The sequence below is a fragment of the Phodopus roborovskii genome, unplaced genomic scaffold (genome assembly GCF_943737965.1).
Source record: "Phodopus roborovskii unplaced genomic scaffold, PHOROB, whole genome shotgun sequence".
NCBI lineage: Eukaryota > Metazoa > Chordata > Mammalia > Rodentia > Cricetidae > Phodopus > Phodopus roborovskii.
The window spans coordinates 4,168,884-4,189,394 of record NW_026126484.1 but is presented as its reverse complement, the minus strand read 5'-3'; the positions used below and the strand labels follow the sequence as shown (position 1 = coordinate 4,189,394).

The following is a 20,511-nucleotide window of genomic DNA, read 5'->3' as shown; positions in this document are numbered from 1 at the left end:
TGGAGGTGGTGTGTCACTGAGGGCAGACTTTAAGGTTTTAAAGAGCCATTCAGTTCCCTCCAATTTAGATCATTAATCAGTCTGGAATGGTGGGTGGCAAAAGACACTTCCAGCATTTGGGAGGCAGAGGCAGGAGGATCTACAAGCTGTTCCTGCGGTCAGTCATGCCTTTGCTCTGCCTTCATGAACTCTAACCCTTCATAATAGAATTACAAGTGAATTATATAAACTTGGTTGATTCTATATTTAAAAAAAAACAAAAACAACAAAAAAAAAAAAAAACAAAAAGAAGCTATAGTTTTCAAATTGTATCTGAATTTCTAACTGAAATCTAAAATTTTTCCAATACGAAAAATCTATTGCCTAAATCAAGACACATGAGAAACTTGTTTGGGTTAACCTTTTTTTTTTTTTTTAATAAGCCTAGATTATAAAGGGAAATATTAAATCTGAAAAGAAAAATAGAAAATGTCCATAACAAGTAAAAATGAAAATAAATGTCAGGCATAGTGGCACAGGTCTGTAATCATGGCACACTCAGGAAGCACGGGCAGGTGAATCTCTGGAATTTTGATACATAGCAAGCTCCAGGCCAGCTAGACACTATCTCAGCAAACAAACCCAAAAATAAATGTCAAAGGAAAACAATACTACAAACGTCAAGACTCCTAATATGAGAAAACCCTACAGTGAATTATGAAAAGGAATAACCCCAGGGAAGAACTGAAGATCGTGAACAAAAATAATACACCATTGAGTGTTTCATTACCAATCAGGTAAATACAAAACAGAGCTTAAAGACTGCAAAAACTGAAACTGATAAAATCTGTTACTGATGATTCCATATCACCCCCACCTTTAAAATAAAGAGAGGGAGGGAAAGAGAAGGAGGGGGAGGGAAGGATAGAGAACACAAGAGCCATGTTGGCTCAATACCTAAATATCAGCACTCTGGAGATTCAGGAGGCAAAGGCATGCAGATGCCAATCTGGTCTAGAGGGTGAATTCCAGAACACCCAGGGATACATAGAAAAACACGGTCTTACAGGTGGGGGATGGAGAAAAAAAACAAAGATGATTCCATTCAGTTGAGGATATAAATTGGCATAAACTTGTTAGGACACAATTTGCTGGTCTTGTCTCTAATGTTTTAAATGGATATAATTTGTCATATTCTGTCTTACAAAATTTGACATCTATGTTATAAACCTAAGTCGTATTAATTACACAAATATGATGTATCTATTTTATAAAAATACAGAACCTATCAGATTAACATGGAAAGATCTTCATAGTAAATGAAAAAAAGAGAGGGAGAGTGGGAGGGAGAGAGGGAGGAAGGGAGGGAGGGAGGGAGGGAGGGAGGGAGGGAGGGAGGGAGGGAGGGAGGGAGGGAGGGAGGGAGGGAGGGAGGGAGGTTTTATAAAAAACACAATGGAAGCTATCTTTTGGAAGAAACAGTTTACTGCAGTTCTGGGAGAAGGCACCAAAGTGAGTCTGACAGACCCTATTCCGATAAGGCTCAAGGAGGCACCAGTTCAGTGAAATCGTGAAAGGAATTACCTTAAAGGAGCACCTACCAACCAAACCCAGATCAGATGACTGTAACTTATTATAATGTAGGAAAAAAGTTACATTCAAATAAGAGGACTGGGTAGAGTAGGAAGACCTGCCTTTTTAATACTAGCTTTAAGAAAAATGATCAAATTCAAAAGTCATCATTTGCGATTCCTATTATAGTAACTGTTTAGTAATAATCTTATTAGTGGGTGGTAAACCATTAGATGACCGGTTGCAGAGAAAACAGATCTTCAAACTGACCAATATACAGGGATATATCCTGAAGTAGACATAAGTACCTTCTACATAGAGATTTTAAGGTCATCACTTAACCAAGTTATCACATCACAGTTTAAAATTTTGTTCCTCATATCGAAAGAAGTACATAAAATTACCTCCTAAATATTCTGGCCCAAACCGGTATTTGTTCTCAATCTAACCAAGATCCAACTGATTTCTAAGTTTATAAGAAATGGGAGGTTTAGAGAAGAAATAATCAGACAAATTCAGAGGTGAGACACACTACAAGACTGCAGATCCAGATTCTTCAACTTTTGTGGGTAAGTAACACTTGTAATTGTCTTAGGTTACATGAACAGTACTTGTGAGTAAACTGAAAACTATGGCAACCACCTATTTTCAAATAGATGTATATACACTCATTTTGCTAATAAAGAGAAATTAAGAACAAAGAAATAGATATTAAATATTAGCATTTGTTGACTCTAGCCATTCTCAATCTGCAACCCCTTTGGGGAATAAATGACCCTTTCACAGTGGTTGCCCAAGACCATCAGAAAACAGATATTTACATTATGTTTCATAACAGTAGCAAAATTAACAGTTATAAAGTAGCAATGAAAATAATTTTATGGCTGGGGGTAACAACAGCATGAGGAACTGTATTAAAGGGATACAGCATTAGGAAGGTTGAGACTGGCTGCTCTAGAAGGTTGTATAAATGCTAATCTTATTATTTAACCTTTTAAATGCCTGAATACATAAAAGTAACAATAGAGTACAGATTGACAAAAGCATAGTCACAAAATCACACATACAAATTTATCTAAGGATGCAAATGTGACAAATAGCTGGGGTAGAAGCATGCTTAAAGAAAGCAAAGGTGGACAGCACTCCTTAAAAAATGCTACTGAGATTATGCAGACCATTACTGTTCTTTAAAATTATCTTTAAAAATTCAATGGAAAACAAGTAAATAAAGATGCCTTCCACATTCAGGTTTCCTGAAGCATTATCAGAAGAGAAAAGATGGTCTCTCAACTCATAACCTGTTTAAACACAAAAAACAACACAAAAACCCATACCAGATTACTAAAAAGAAACCTTTAAACACAAAACTACCATGCTCATTAAAATTGGTGAAAGGGAGTGTAGAGGTGAGGAATGGTTCCTCCCTTATAAAAAGAGGAAGGGAAAGACAATAGTTCTTAGCTTACAAAAACCTAAACACCAGTCCTTTTCAAACAAAGGATTTATTATACTTTGTAACTCTGCACAACAATTATTACTTTTTAATAATAAAAACATCATTAACCAAAGGTAGCTAGTATTTCCCACAATCTTAATTTATACTGAAGTTAATAATCATGATATCTGAAATGTCCAGAACTTTATTTAGCTTACAAAATTCTATCAGGTCATTTAATACAAATAACTAATCTGTGATTTTTTTTTTAAAGGATATTCTCATCTTTGGATATAACCACATGGAATAGAGCACAGAAAAACTGAAAATGTAAGACTACCAACAGTCCACTAACAAAATGTATTACACTTCTAACAAAACTAGTAAGGCTATAAAAATACCTTCTGCCCTATCCAAGTAATTCCTTCTAATCATTTTTCTTTTCCACAGTACATTTTTATTTAATCACTTAAAAGTTCTCTGAAAAGAATGTCTCCTCTTTATACACTTTTGTTATTAAATCAGTCACTGAAAGAAATTACTAGCATAATCGTGTCTGTAGTAGCAGTAATAGTAAAAAAATTTCATATCCACAAAACATATAAACCCATTCATGGAGCAAAGACACACTGAAAGAGGAAAAGCAAGAGACAGTAGACAGAAAAGGCTACATCTGGGTGTGGTAGTGCACACCCTTAATCCAAGCACTCAGGAGCCAGAGGCAGACAGATCTCTTGAGCTAAGAGGTTACCTGTTCTACACAGTAAATTCCAGATTAGCCGAGGGCTATATCGTGCAAGGCCAGTTCAACCTTCTTACTTACCCATTCTCCCAAAAACAATAAAATAAAAAAGGCTTTTATACTAATTTTGGTGAAGAATAAGCCAAGGAGTTAAATCATTTCTCAGTTTAAAGCTTCATTTTTCTTTAAACAGTTACTAACAAGCTTCAAATTTGTTTGCACTTACCTATCAGCATCTTTATCTTCAGGCAGCATGGGAGGCAAAGGTAATGGTGGTAATGTAGAGGTCATTAAAGCCCCATGTTGCTCCTTCTCCTTGGCTCCAACACTTGGTGTGAGTGGCTTGGTTTTCTCTTTAGTAGATACTGGTTCTTCCTTTGTAGCAGCAGCTTTACTTTCCTTCCCAACAACTGTTTTCTTGGTGGCTTTATCTACAATCAAGTTATTGTCTACCTTTGTTACCTGAAGGGGTGGCTTTGTCTTTGTTTTGTCACTTTTCAAGGTTCCACCACTTGAAGGAGACGGTGCATGCTCAATTTTAAGTTTCTTCACATCCTTCACATGGTTTGTTTGTGAAGCACTGGCACCAGTCTCTGTGTTCCCCTTGGTAGGGGTAGATGCATTTGAGGCTTTTGCAGCTTTGGCAGCTGCCTCAGCAGCCTTAGCTGCTTCTGCAGCTTTTGCTGCCTCTGCAGCTCTTGCTGCCTCTGCAGCTCGTGCCTTTTTATTCTTGTTCAATTCAGCTGCCAAGCTACTCTTGAGAGTTAGTGTGCTAGGAGAAATGCTTGAGTGACGACTTCTGGATCTAGACAATCTGTGTCTGCTACGAGATCTTGAGTGCCTAGATGAATATGGGCTTCTGCTTCGAGATTTGGCAGACCGTCTGGTGAAAATAATTAACATTTAGTCATTAACCAAATTAAACTTTATAGAGTGCTAATTTGAATCTCTGAAGTGAAACAAATGTAACTGATTTCAAAATAATATTATAGCATCTCTGAAGGATTTTGTTGTTCTTAAGTAAAATAGTACATGATAATTTTTTCCAAAATATTCTTCCTTTTCTCTGGCCTATGAATGCCCAAAGACAAGACTGGATTCAAAACAAACAAGCAAACAAATAAAACAATTTATAAGAGATATAACAATTAGGGCAGCAACAGGCCATCACTTCACTAATAAATTATCACCCAAAGGCAGCACCTGGTAAAGTCTTCCACCTCCTTCCCACAGTCACATTTTCTGACACAAATTGTTTCTCTTTACCATCATGAGTCCTATTTTTGATACCTCAGAGTTCCCTGTTTGTTACTCCTAAATTCACCTCTATCTCATCTCTGCAATCCCCTCGATTTAAAGTCTAGCACCCACATGGACACTAACAAAGATCCCTAACTTCAGTTCCAGGGGATCCCGACATCCGCCCTCTTCTGACCTCCACAGGCTCTGGCAGATGCATGGTGGTGCAAATATGCACATTCACACCCTAAATATTTTGTCGAAAAATGAGTCTATACTAGAAATGTCTTTAAAAACATCTCAACCATCACTGGATCACTGTCTGGAGCCTTAACTAAGAAGTTACAATTGTATGCCAGGTATTAAATTCACAAAGTTTAACTCTACAGGAGGCAGGTTAGCACAATTTAACACACTGAAAAGAGGAAAAGAGATCTCTTACTAGATTGTGGTAGTAATGATGATTCTAAAATAGGACACGTTAACACAGTAACTACCAAGCAGACAAACCATACTAAAAGAAACTTTGTTGAAATTACAGGAAGCAACAAATTCCAGGAACCCATAGTGAAAATTAGCAGAAACAAAAGAATAGGACATTTCTATTTACAGCTAGTGTTATTACAATGTGGAAGGACATTTTAACAAACATTCTATAATTCTAAGATATAAACAAAACTACTAGGCTCAGGATAAATTGAAATCAATATCCTGCTTCTCCCTCATTCTTTCGAAACAAATATGGAAATAAGTCCTATTTGTTTCAGCACTGAGCTATCACTGTATACAAGTCTCATGCCTTACATAAAAATTGTACAATTATTTCAGAATAAGAACATTAATATTTAAAATATTTAACATATAAAGTAGTTGTTCATGCCAATTATTAAAATAGACACAAGCCTACAATTATTCACTGAAATGACTGAAAACAATTAACTAAATGAAAAGAAAAATGATTGTAAAATAACCTGAAAATGATATATTAGGAAATGGCTTCATTTTTTTTTTTTCTTGCTTCAGATGGTTGAGCTCCAAACAAATCAAATGTAAGTCACATTTGTATCCCCTGATTAGATAGATACCAAGGAACAGCAAGAGAAAGCAGAGAGATGGTATCTCACCATAGGTAATAGCAGAGTCTTTTATAAAAGCAATTTTTCTACAATGTATTTCCTATGACCATGACTTTGGTTACCAATTTAATACAGATATAAAAATTGCATGTAATACACTCTCAAACTCTGCTAAGTTGCTAGCAAATTCCAATGATACATTTACTATTTTCAACTAACAAAATTTAATATAAAAAACAAAACTCAAGTTTAGGTAATTGTTACTAATAGTTTTGCCACACATAACCAAAAGCATTGCTGTTTTTTACTGATGCTTCAGGCATAGCTGTGAGGGTAAGAAAATACATCTTCAAACCTATAACAAATTATACTATAACAATCTTACTAAAATGCTTTCTTACAAATTTTCCCTTTTAAATTTTTGTTCTTGGACTGACAAGACAGTTCAGTGTTAAAGCACTTGCTACCAAATCTGAACATCAAGAGTTTAAGCCCTAATGACTCACAAGGAGTACCAGTTTTCGCAATCTGTCTTCTTACCTCAATGTGTACACACACACACACACACACACACACACACACACACACACACACACACACTGTAAATAACTAAAACGGGCTCTTCTGATAGTTCTATTCTGTTGAATCTACAGTGAACACATACTAGTCACTGCTTGTTTGTTTTGATTTTGTGTTTTTTTGAGACAGGGTTTCTCTGTGCAGTTCTGGCTGTCCTGAAACTCACTATGTAGACCAGGCTGGCTTCAAATCACAACTCCTGGGATTAAAGGCATGTGCCACCACTGCCCAGCTCATTGCTTGTTTACGTACGTTAAAAGATATCATTAGGCTTTGGGGTGGTAATGGTTAAAGGAGCACACAGTACACTCAAAGGTTCAGCACCAAGGTCAAACATCTGGCTCTAGGAGGTCCAAAGCCCCCTTATGATCCCAATGGGCATTACACTCACCTAAACATACCCTACACATACATATATACAATTACAAACAAATAAGTTTTAAAAGACATCTATTTAAAATACTAGGAGATTTTGTTTATGATCTAATAAAGTCTGCCTGGAGATCAGAGCACAAAGCTAGAGCACACTAGTTAGCCACAGAGGGCCAGGTAGTAGTGGCACACACTTTAATCCCAGCACTCAGGAGACAGATGCAGAAGGATCTCTATGAGTGCAAGGACACCCTGAACTACAGGAACTTGATCCAGCCTGAAAAGAAACAGAGCTCACACAAGGGTGATCCCAGCACTTGGGGAGTGACATGCCTTTAATCTAAGGAGATGGAGATGGGAGTGATATGGCTGGGAGAGAGGAATATAAGGTGAGAGGAGACACGTGAGAGATGTAGTCTGAGGAGCAGTACAGTCTGAGAACAGTGCAGTCTAAGCAGTCTGAGGACAAGATCACCCCTTTGGTCTGAGCACTGGCAGAGGTGAGAACTCTTTAGTGGCTGGCCACCTAGCTCCTCTGATCTTTAGCATTAACCCCAATATCTGACTCTGAGTTTTTAATATTAAGAACAACTAGAATTTGTGCTACAGCTTTGTCCCCTTCACCATCATGGCTACTCCAACACTCCACAGCTCACATCAAGCCCCAATAGCAGGTACATTCTTGTCATTCCACGGTACCTTGTTTTTTTCTTAAATGTGCTATTTAGGTTCTAAATTAATTATGTATATTCCTAAAGGTCTCTCTCAAGTATGTCTTCACTACCTTCCTAAGTTAAAACTTTAAATGGCTGGGCATGAGGCACACTTTTAATTCCATCACTCATGCAGAAGAAGGCAAAAATCTTTCTGTGTTTGAGTTTCAGACTAGCCAGGGTAACATAATCTGTCTCAAACTAAACAACAAAAAACCCCAGACAACAACAAACGATGTTCCTATGTACTTTATTATGCACTGTTATTATTTTATTTATTATTAGCACTCCACTAATTATTTACAACAGAATTATGGGAGACTCTTAATGTATTTCATTTAAAATCTTTTACTTTATCTAATCTACACTACTAGAGACTCAAACTACTAGCTATATCAGTGTGTGTGTGTGTGTGTGTGTGTGTGTGTGTGTATGTATGTATGTGTGTATGTTTTATTATATTCAGCACCATCTGATATTAAGCTTCAGGAAGCACATACATCATCCTCTTAACATTTCCTCCTTTTAACATTCTTTATTTTTAATTTTACTATACTCAATCTGCTCAACAAGGCTATAAATTTCATTTCCTGGTAAACACATGTTATCTCAAAAACTGCCTCATCTTATCAATTCTGGTTCTACATTCCCTTATAGCCACACCCTCTGAATAGTTCCTATGAACTATTGATGTAACAAACTACTTCAAATATAGTGACTTAGAGCAACACAAATTATCTTACAGTTCTATAGACAGAAACCCTGTGAGCTTTGAAAAATTAAACCATCTATCCCTGCTAAAATATCTTGAGATAATCTGTTCTCTTTCCACTCATCACTCAAGGCCTCTGCTTCCATCATTTCTTTCCTCGCTTTATCATCACATGGCATTTCTGACTGAATCCTACAGTCACCTTTCTATAAACCTCCTGGTAACCATACAGAACTACCTAAGTAGTTCTTTCCAATCCTATCTTTTGCCACAACATACTTACATATACAGTCTAAGGAATATAACATGGGTATCTTATGGGACCATTATGTAGCCTAGCATACTGTCCTCTTTCATCCTCAAAATTACTTTTCTATTTCACCCTACCACCTTCTCACATAAACTACCCTATCCAATTGATAGCATAACCAAACCAATCCTCACTGTTCAATGGTTTTGTTTTGTTTTTTGCATGATTCAAGTCCTTCACTTTCCTTTTCTTCTGAGAAGTTACTACAAACCTTCACAACTTTCTTCAAGCTCACAACTTCAGTTCCAAGATTTATCAGGCATATCTTCTCCCACACAAACTATATTACTTTCCACCTACATTCTACCTCATTGCTATCTAAAATTAACCCTTCTGGTAAATTTTTGATGGCCCAATCTCTAGAACCTTACTTTACACAGTGTTGACCCCAAATGGCACAACCTGTAAGATTCTCAAAAATGCTATTTCTCATATCCTTTCCATACCTATGGACTCAAACACACAATAATAATTTTTTTAAATAGTAGACAGGTAAATTAAAAAAGCAAGTGCTGGTATCTTGCTATTTTATCTTTCCTGTAAGTCAAACTCCTGTGCCCATAAACTCATATACTCACTAGATTAACTAGAAAACAAACATGCTTTATAAAACTAGAACAAGAAAAACTCAATGTCTATGATGACAATATTAAGTATATTCTTTAAATACCCCCTACCATTTCAGCTTCCCTATTTTTTCCTGACTATATATAATGGCAGCTTCTGCCTCTTAAGGTTCTTCTTCCATAACATACTCATTCTCACACAAAATTTAACTTATACTTACAAACTGAGATGATCTGAATAAGAATGACCCCCATAGGCTCTTATATTCGAAAGGAATGGCACTATTTTACAGGATTCAAAGGATTAAGAGCTGTGGCCTTGTTGGAGGAAGTGTGTCACTGGGAGTGGGCTTTGAGGTTTCAAAAGCCCATGGCAGGTCTCTCCCCACCCTCTCTCTCACTCTCTGCCTATGGATCAGGATGTAGAACTCTGAGCTACTTCTCCAGCACCATGTCTACCTGGATGCTGACATGCTCCCCATCATGATGATATAATGGACTGACCTCTGAAACTGTAAGCAAACACTCACATTCTTTTTATAAGAATTGTCTTGATCATAATGTCTCTTCACCACAATAGGCCAGGACTAAGACACATGATAGCTTAGACCCCAGCCTTTTAAACTGTGAATTGCAAAATTAGAGGGTCCCAGAAGGTGTAAAAACCAGAAGTTAATTCAAAAATCAAATGTAGGCGGGTGTTTTCTGGAAGTGAAATTATGTAGCTTCACTTGGTTGTGAGCATACAAAATGCAAACTTTTAAATGGGCACGCATTCACACTATGCCATGCCAATAAATGTTGCCTGAAACACCTCAGCTTGGACTTGACCCTATTGTAGCATGTAAACCACAGTATTTTACTTCAGAAAACTCAGAGCAAGTGGTACAGGACTAGTATTTCCGTATTATATTCTAGTGAAAATTTCTTTTTGAGCTCCTATTTGCATAAGGAGCTCAAAAAGAAATTTTCACTAGAATATACTTTTAATGAATTCTAACAGGGGTAACCTGATTTTGACTCTGCCTATGAGATGCTGCCCACCAGCCAGAATGGCACTGATAATCCAATCACTCACTGACTCAGATGGGAGAACAGAATCTCCTATCTACAGGGGACTTCATAGTCCCAGTTAAGTATAGAAAGTTAGGAAGCCCAGTGTGAATATGTGGATGAAGTCCTGAGTGACCTGTATTGCTGATGTAGGCATAGCCACATCAAGGACCCAATGCCTGGTTCTCAAAGGAAGAGCAAGACCTCCCCACTTCCCCCAGGGTGACTCAGAGGGACGACAAGGCCTTCCTCTGGTCAGTAAGTAAGTGCAAAGCCCAGTAGCTACAGATTCCTGTTGTGAAATAGTATTTTAACTGTGTGAAGATGTGTTTGTTTCTGCTGCTTTTGTTAACAATGCAAAGGCATTACATTTGTTTGATTAAAGTAACCTGGAGTCAGGGACTGAGTCAACTAACAGGAAGTGGTAGGAAGGAACTAAGTGTAGCAAGAGGGGGCTGAACAGAAAGATGCCCCCCCCCTTTTTTTTTTTAGGAGAGTGAGAAAAGGAAATAGGAGGACACCAGGGGCCAGCTACCCAGGCATACAGACAGCTACGGAATAAGAAGGAAAGAAAGGTAAAAGCCCAGAGGTATAAACAGATATATATGTATGTATGTTAAGAAAAGTGGGCTAGAAACAAGCCAAGCTAAGATCAGGCATTCATAAGAACAAGTTGCCATATAACAAGTTGCCATATATTTACTTGGGAGCTAGGTAACAGCCCCCAAAAGGAAAAAAAGAAAAAGAAAAAAGCAGCTACATTTTGGAATACCAATGTGGAACTCAAATTTCCATAGGGTCCCCAAAGAGCAAATAATTAAAACAAAACAAACCAAAAACCTATAACAGATACCTACTGACCACAATCTGAAACTGTTCCCACAAAGACTAACCCCTCCCCTACCCTCTGCCCTATACATAATAAACTTTCTGAGGTTGAGTTGTTAGCTGTATTGACTAAAGCAAGCACAGCCCACTAAATCCCAGCTTTTCTGTGTTTTAGGTGTGTGTCTGTGTGCCCATACTTTCTTCGTTCCCTCACATTAACTGGGAATGCAATAAAGTCAAGACAAAGCCAATAATCATCCCAGTATCAATCATCACACCTGTATTCACTCAACCTTAGTCCTCCTCCATACCTATCTTACCTCTCTAATGTCCAATGTCACTGTAGCACAGGAACTCGACCCTGCTCTGCTGCTGCCCTGAATTGTTCCCTTCAACTACTTTCCTTCTGCCTTTTCCTCTCCCAAAGAACATAGTCTGCCCTGATTTGTAGGGTCTCTGTGCTCAAAGAACTACACTGCCCTATATACAAATGGCATACTGCCTTTCTTCATAGCATTCCTTTGAACAAAATTCTCTTTCCTACCACTCCCTACAACTACAGCTCCCCTTGTTATGAACACGCTCCTCTGTTAATTTATTTCTATCGTCCCAATACTAATTACTAGTCTCCCATTTCTATTTCTATTAATATGCACTATAACTAATTCATCTGTTCAGAATACTGTCAATATCACTCTGTTCCACAGAATAATTAGCAGTTAAGGAGAGGCTGTTTTATATTTAACTATTATTCTTTTTTCACAGAAGGTGTACTCTGGATAGTGACAATTATTGCAGACCGTATTCTACTCACCATTATAAATACTTCCAACTGAAAGGTGAGGAGGAAAGAAACCAATCGTCTAACTCCTGCTGCATAAAGCCCAAGAAAAAAATAGGCAAGTAACATGAAAAACGAACACAATATTCCATCCAAAAGTTATCAATCTCAGAGTAAAGGCCCAAAATGAAAGAAACTCAGACAAATTCCTGACCAGGAATTCAAAGCAACTATGATTAATATGTTCAAAGAAATGAAAGAAGGTCTGCATAATCTCCTAAATGCATTAAAAAGGAGCACAAAAGTAACAGATTAAGTGAATGAAGAATAAGAAAATGGAATTCATTAAAGACACAGGATTGCTAAACAAACAACAAACTGAAAGAATATTAGAAATGAACAACTCAATGTCAAATAAAAAGCACAGAGGAAGGGATGAAGGGATGGCTCAGTTGGTTCAACTTCAAGAACCCACATGGCAGCTCTTCTGGCCTCTACAGGCACTGCACAAACACAGTGAATAGACAAACACCCATACACATAGGTGGAGGAGGGAGGAGAGGAGCCCTGAAAACATAGCACCCTATGCTCCTAATCCCCATACAGTTATAAAGTTTCCCAGATGGCCTCCTCTACCTGAGAACGATGTGGCATAATATAACACCAAGAATCTTCTAAGATTAAAAGGTTTACTCACAGGCTCAAAAATTGGCACCTAACCCTAGTTGAGACCACTCTTGACACGCTATTCAAACATCAACAAAGAGGTTCTAGGAATAAAAACCAAGCATCAGTCAAGTTGGGTTAACAGAAAGCAAAGATCCAAATGCCCATTGAGAAAATAAATTTGAGCAGATACCCATACCAAGAAACACTACTCCCAAAATTAGAACCCCCATCATAATATTCCCCAAGAAAAGCAACCTGACTAATGTACAATGACTTCAAAAGAAATTACAAATACTCAGAGTATATTTTATGTCCAAATGCCTGACTGAATGAGACCTGCAAAATCACGGTTGAAAAAAAAAAATAAAAACAGCTCAAGATTTGAAAAATACGATTTTTAATTTAATTTTTGTCATCTTTAGTTGGAAGTATTTGTAAAGTTTAGGAGGCACAAGGTTTTTGTAGAGTTGAGATGTCTTTCTTGTCAGAATGGTGTCCTGGGGACCAGGCTTTATTACCAGACATCTTCTATAAGGGGAATAGTCTCTGCAACTAACTTCTAAAACCAAACTCTCTAAAGAAACGCTCAATTGAAATAAAAGTCAAATGAAGAGGTAAAGAAGTAAAACAAAAAACTCAGAGACAAGTCTCACCAAAGTACAGGGATCAAGTGAAGACAGACTAGCAGGTCTTGAAGACAAAATAGAGGAACTGAGTAGCTCCATGAAAGAAAATGTTAAATCTAAAAAACTCAGAAAAGAAACTTGCAGGGAATCTGGTACATTACAAAATGACTAAACCTACTGTAAGCATTGCAGGGCTGACAGACAGGGATCCTGGTAGTCGGGAGCCACAAAGTCACTGTAAGCATAGCAACTAACACACCCTTGCTCCAGGAAAAGGTTTTCCCAAACGACTCTAGCAGGGGGAGTTCCACGTGAAGTTGTTACAGCTCTGCTTAGGTCACCCACAGTGTAGCAACTTTCCCCAAGAAAGTATTTATCGAGGCTTAATAAGGACCAGGAGAAACAAATAGGCCGAACAGGTGTTTATTCAGGGAGAAATAACTTACAACCTAGAGAGATAAACACCAGCAAGTTCCACCAGATACTCTCCGCTCCGCAACCAGCCAGCAAGAAAGCATTCCTTGGCTCCTCCTCAGACTTAGTATTTTTACTTCCGCCCCTGGGCTCCACCACCCAAAGGGCGTGGTCAGTGCCACAGAAGCAGATAAAGTGACTGTCTCACTACAAGTGTTGCAGTTCTGCTTAGCTCTAGCTCTACTCTGCTCTAGCTCCAACAAAAAATCGTTACAGCTGAGCTCCTCAAATAACACACCTTACAAGATATTCTGAGAAGGAAAAACACAGGAGAGTAGTTGCCTTGGGTGAGAAACAGCAGCAAGCTGAATAAGGTATAAAGCTTATGCAAGCTTTCTTGAGGGGAGGGCAGCTTTCCTGAGTGGCTTGGGAAGGGTGGATTTTTGTGGTCTGGTTCTGGGGCAAGCTCATGGATTGGTGAAATTTCATTCTCAGGGACCTCAGGGATTGGTGGGATTTCAAGTACTGGTTCTGGGGTCAAGCCAGGATGTTTTTCCTTGGTCTCTTTCACCCTACACCTACATAATTATATGTATAGGACAAGAAGAAACTCACTTCAAACATATAGAAATATGCTTTCAATAAAACATATTAGAAATTTTACTCCACCAAAAAGGAAAGAAGACTTTGGAAGAACAAAAACACCAAAAATAGAATAGCGGGTAAAAGAGAATAGGACTAAAATTAATAAAATAGAAGTGAAAAAATACAAAGATTGAATGAAGAATTGGTTCTTTAAAAATACTAGCAAAAGCTGGGCATGGGTGTTAGTGGCACATGCCTAATCCCAGCACTCGGGAGGCTGAGACAGGAGAATAGCTTGAGTCCAGGAGTTCTGGGCTATAGTGCCCTATGCTGATCGGGTGTCTGCACTAAGTTCAGCATCAATATGGTGACCTCCCGGGAGCGGGGGACCACCAGGTTGCCTGGTGAACCAGCCAGGTCGGAAAAACCAAAAAATATTAACAAGACTGAGAACCTTTGGACAAATTAACCCCCCCCAAAAAAAAGGGCACAAATGATAAAATCAAATATGAAAAGGGAAACATTTCAAGATCTGAGGAAATTCAGAGAAACATAAGGCCATAATATAAAAACTTATTTTCTACTAAACTGAGAAAGCTAAACAAGATCAATGAAGAAAGTAACAGATCCATCACTCACAACCAATGAGACAGAAGCAGTAAATAAGTCTCACAACTAAAATTACAAACAAAACACTATTCTGTGGTGGCTTGAATGTAACTGGCCTCCATAATTTCATAGGGAGTGGCACTATTAGAAGATATGGCTTTAGGATTTCTGAATCTTCTTCGAATCCCCCATGACAGCGCCCCTTACCAGCAAGAAGTAGTTTGGAAAGAACGACGCCCAAATTCCCAAATATTGTCTATAAATGTTTGTTTTCATTTAAATGGACTTGGTTATATAAAATAAATAAAAAAAATCTTTAAAAAAAAAAAAAGAAGAAGGTATGGCTTTGTTGGGGTGGATATGGCCTTGTTGTGGGTGGACTTTGAAGTCTCTTTTGCTCAAGTTCCCCTCAGTGTGACAGTCAATTGACTTCCTATTGCATGAAATATGTAGTCTCTCAGCTCCAGCACCTCAATCTGCCTGTGTGCCACCATGCTCCGTCATGATGAATGGACTGACCCTCTGAAACTGTAAGTCAGCCACCCCCAATTAAATGTTCTTTATGTGGTCATGGTGACTCTTCACAGCAATTATAACCTCAGAACCAGATGGATACAGTACACAATTCTATTAGACCTTCAATGAACTCTCAACTTATTCCACAAAACAAAAGATAAATACTTCTAAATCCGTTTTATAAAGCCAGCATTACTCTGACACCAAAACCAAAGACCCAACCAAAAACTAGAATGATAGACTAATCTCTCTGATGAAGACTAATATTAAAATTTTTCATTGAAATACATGCAAACTGAGTTCAAGAACACACGAAAAAGATCAGTCAAATCAGCTTCGTTTCAGAGATACAAAGATGGGTCAACACATATAAATCAATAAACATAATTGATTTATCCACTAAATCCAATAAACATCCACTACACACACACTGAAAGTCAGAAACCACATGATCATCTCATCAGATGCAGAAAAAGGCAAAAATCTAACATTTTTCAAGACAAAAATCCTAGAGAACATAGGGCCACACCAAAAAAAAAAAAAACAACAAAGAAAAACTGAAAGCATTTCCACCAAAATCAGAAACATGGCAAGGATATCCAAGCTCTCCATTCCTGCCACTATTCAAATTCTTAGCTAGACAGTAAGAAAAATGAAGGAGATAAAATGGATAAAATAGGAAAGAAAAGTCACAGTATCTTTGTTTGTAGATGGCATAATTCTATACATAACTCTAAAGACTGCACCAAATATAAAGAAAATCAGTAGTCTTCCTATATATGAATACAAAACATACCTAGTAAGAAGACAATCCTATTCACAATAGTAGAAAGAAAGAAAGAAAGAAAGAAAGAAAGAAAGAAAGAAGAAAGAAAGGAGAAAAGAGGGCTATCTAGGCATAGTGGCATATGCCTTTAATTTCAGCACTCAGGAAGCAGAAGCAGGTGGATCTCTTTGAGGAAAGTCTGATCTAGCCTACATAGCAAATTCCAGGACTGTCAGAGCTACATAACAGAGAGAACCAGTCTCAAGAAGAAGAAGAAGAAGAAGAAAAAAAAAAAAAAAAAAGGAAAAAGGAAAGATTATCTAATGAAGTAAGACTTATATAATAACAGATTTAAGACATTAAAGAAAGAAACTGAGGAAAAGGCCAGAAGATTTAAAGATTTCCCATTCTCATGGATTGGTAGGATTAATATTGTAAAAATGGCCATCCTCTCAAAGCAGCATACAGATGCACCACAATTCCCATCAAACGCCAATACTATCCTTCTCAGAAACTGAAAAATAATCTTAAAATTTCATATGGGAACACACACACACAGGGGAGGGAAAAAAACAAATAAAAACAGGAAAGCCCAAACAATCTTGAAAAAAGCCAAATGCTGATGTTATCTTCATCCCTAATGTTGAATTATATTACAGAGCTATAGCAACAAAAACATGGTACTGGCCCAAAAACACATTAACCAAATGGTATAGAATGAGGATGTGAAAGTCCACACATGTATGACCACCTAATTTTTGACAACAGGCCAAAACTGCACACTGAAGAGAAGACATCCGGAGGGAGGGAGGGAAGGAGGGAGGGAGGGACGGAGGGAGGCAATGCTGGGGAAAGTTGGTGACTATAGGAGGGAGAAATGAAACCAGGTCATTATCTCACACCTTGCAAATAAATACAAACAAACTCCAAATGAATCAAAGACATTAACAAAAGGCCTGAAACTATAAAATGGTTATAGAGGGAAAGGTATAACATTTGAAAATAAAGTCACAGGCAGACTTTCTCAATAGGACTCAAGCCAACAACTGAAAAGTGGGACCACATGAAATTACAGGAAATGAAACAGCTAATCGAGTGAAGAGAAACCTACAGAATGGGGGGGGATTGTCATCTGAAAAAATTAATATCCTTAATAAATGAACAACATCAAAAAATGGGCTAAGAAACAGAAAAGCATTCAAGAAAAATGCAGACTGTATCTCAAGGATGCTCAATAATATTAGCCATCAGAGAAATGCAAATTAAAACTATTTTGAGTTTCTATCGATAGATGAATGACAAAAATGTGGTATAAACACAAAACAGAATTTTGTTCAGTTATAAAAATGAAATTGCAGCTAGCTGCCAGAAGTTCCCACTGTTTTTAAACTAAGTCTCTATCATTCTCTTTTACCAATAAAGATTAAAAAATTAAACGTCGGGGTCAGAATTAAACTGCTAGTCAGTGAGGCAGAGAAAGCACCCAGCTGCTTCCTCTTCCAGTATCATCCCCAAAAAGTTTTCTCCTATTAGAAACAAAACTCCTCAAACTCAATGTCCCTTCCCTTCTACTTCCTGTGTGTCTTTCTATCCATCCTCCTTGTTCCTCTTATTTTCTTTGTTTTGGGGGGGGGGGGGTTGGTTGGTTGGTTGTTTTTTCTGTAATATGGTTGCTTGCTCCATCTCTTAACCTACAGTTGACTTTATCTAATCCTCTTTACAATGTTCAAGCAGAAAGCTCTTAAAGATGTGTGTTAGGGCTGAGCCACACCACAACTAGAAACAGGTTTTTCCAATTTAAAAAAAAAAAAAAAAAATGAATTATTAGTGTTCACAGTGTGATCAAACATCCTGCAACAAGACCTAACCCTGCTGGAACAGAAATAAGGAACACAAGGCCTGAAGACCAAAGAGGTAATAGAAACCAAGGAACAAACACACATTTACAAAGACAAACTCAAAAATTGGCACCAAGACCTGTAATCACCCCAAACCCAGATGCCTAGACGCCAGTGTAAGAACCCAATCAACAGCAGCCAGGGCAATATGTCACCACCACAGCCCAACTATCCTACTACAGCAATCCCTAAATATTCCAACATGGCTAAAGCACAAGAAAATAATCTTAAAATAAGCTTTGTGAAGATGATGGAGGTCCTTAAAGAAGAAATGAATAAACTCCTTCAAGAAAGCCAAGGAAAAAAACAAACAGCTGAAGGAAACAAGACCTTTCAAGAGCTGAAAATGCAATGAGAAAACAAAAGGAGAATTCTAGAAACGGAAAACTTAGGGATGCAAACAGAAACTATGGAAGCAAGCAACAGAATACAAAAGAAAGAAGAAAGAATCTCAGGCACTGAAGAGAAGATTAGCCAAAATGGATAAATCAGTCAATAAATAAATAAAATTTTTAGAGAATTTAAAAAGGTTAAGTCTAAAAAATTACTGACATAAAACATCCAGGAAATCTGAAACACTATGAACACTATGAAAAGACCAACCAAAGAATAATAGGAATAGAGGAATCCCAGCTCAAAGGCCCAGAAATATTTTCAACAAAATAATAGAATGTATCCTGACCTAAAGAAGGTACCTATAAAGGTACAAGAAGCACACAGAACACCAAATATAATGTACCAGAAAAGAAAGTCCCCTTGACACATGATCAAAACACTAAGCATACAAAAGAATATTAAAAGTTGCATGGGAATATTAAAAGGTGCATGGGGAAAAAACAAGTAACATATAAAGGCAGACCTATCAGAATCGCACCCAACTCAATGGAGACCCTAAAATCCAGAAGGGTCTTTCAGACTCTAACAGACCATGAATGCCAGCTCAGACTACTATACATCAGGAAAAATTTCAATCACCATATATGGAGAAAACAAGACACTTTATAACCTATTCAAATTTAAACAGTATCTATCCACAAACCCAGCCCTACAGATGGTACTAAAAGAAAATCTCCAACTCCAGCAAGTTAACTATACCCATAAAAACACGGGCAATAGATAATATCACACCACCAAAACCCAAAGAAGGGAAACCCACTACTACTACTACTACTACTACTACTAAAAATAGCAGCAGCAATAACTAAATAACAGGAATTAACAGTCATTGACCATTAATATCCCTCAATATCAATGAACTCAATTCTCCAATAAAAAGACACAAGCTAACAGAATGGATATGAAAACAGGATCCATCATTTTGCTTAATTATTGAGGTGACAAAAACACCTCAATATCAAAGATAACCTTTACCTCAGAGTAAAGGGTTAGAAAAGGATTTCCAACCAAATGGACCTAAGAAGTAAGCTGGTATACTTATACTACTATCTAACAAAATATACTTCCAACCAAAATTAATCAAGAGAAGGGCATTTCATATTCATCAAAGGAAAAATCCACCAGGTGATGTCTCAGTTCTGAATACCTATGCCCCAAATATAAGGGCACCCACATTTACAAAAGAAACATTACTAAAGCTGAAATCACACATAGAACCCCACACATTAATAGTGGGAGACTTTAACATCCCACTCTCGCCGACAGGTCCTCCATGCAAAAACTAAACAGAAAAATAATGGAACTAACAGACATTAGGACTTAAATGGACCTAATCTCATATCTACAGAACAGTTCACCCAAGCACAAAAGAATGTACCTTCTTCTCGGGAACCACATGGAACCTTCTCCAAAATTTACCGTATCCCCATCACAAAGCAAGTCTCAACAGATACAGCAGAATTAAAATAACCCCCTGTATCTTCTCAGACCACTGGATCAACAACAGAAACAACAGAAAGCCTACAAAGTCATGGAAACTGAACAACTCTCTACTGAGTTACCACTGGTCAAGAAACAAATTAAGACATTAAAGACTTCCTACAATTCAATTAAATGAAAGCACAACATAGGCAACAGTCATGGGATACAATGAAAGCAGTGCTAAGATGAAAGTTCATAGCACTAAGGTACTTAATGAAGAATTTGGAGAGATCTATTTTACTAGCTACTTAACAGCACACCTAAAAACTCTAGAACAAAAAGCAGACACAAATAGGAGTAGATGGCAGGAAATAGTCAAATTGGGGGATGAAATCAATAAAATAGAAACAAAAGAACAATACAAAGAATCAATGGAGTAAGTTGTTTCTGTAAGAAAATCAACAAGATAGACAAACCCTTACCCAAATTAACTAAAAGGCAAAGTGAAAATGTCCAATAAAGTATGAAAAACAAGAGGACATAACAAAAGACACTAAGAAAATCCAAAGAATCATTAGGTTATACTTGAAAAATCTGTACTCTACACAATTGGAAAATCTAAAAGAAGTGGTAAATTTTCTTGATAGCTACTA

The 20,511-nt window shown here is 37.4% G+C and overlaps 1 protein-coding gene across 4 annotated transcripts in view; it reads right to left on the bottom strand.

Moving 5' to 3' along the window:
* The window catches only part of Cdk13 (cyclin dependent kinase 13), an 85,903-nt gene that overhangs the window by 47,975 nt on the left and 17,417 nt on the right, over positions 1-20,511 (bottom strand). For all 4 annotated transcript variants that reach the window (XM_051194675.1, XM_051194677.1, XM_051194676.1 and 1 more), the window contains exon 2: positions 3,955-4,611. In XM_051194675.1, the coding sequence (XP_051050632.1) occupies positions 3,955-4,611 (657 nt within the window). The remainder of the gene's footprint in view (positions 1-3,954; positions 4,612-20,511) is intronic.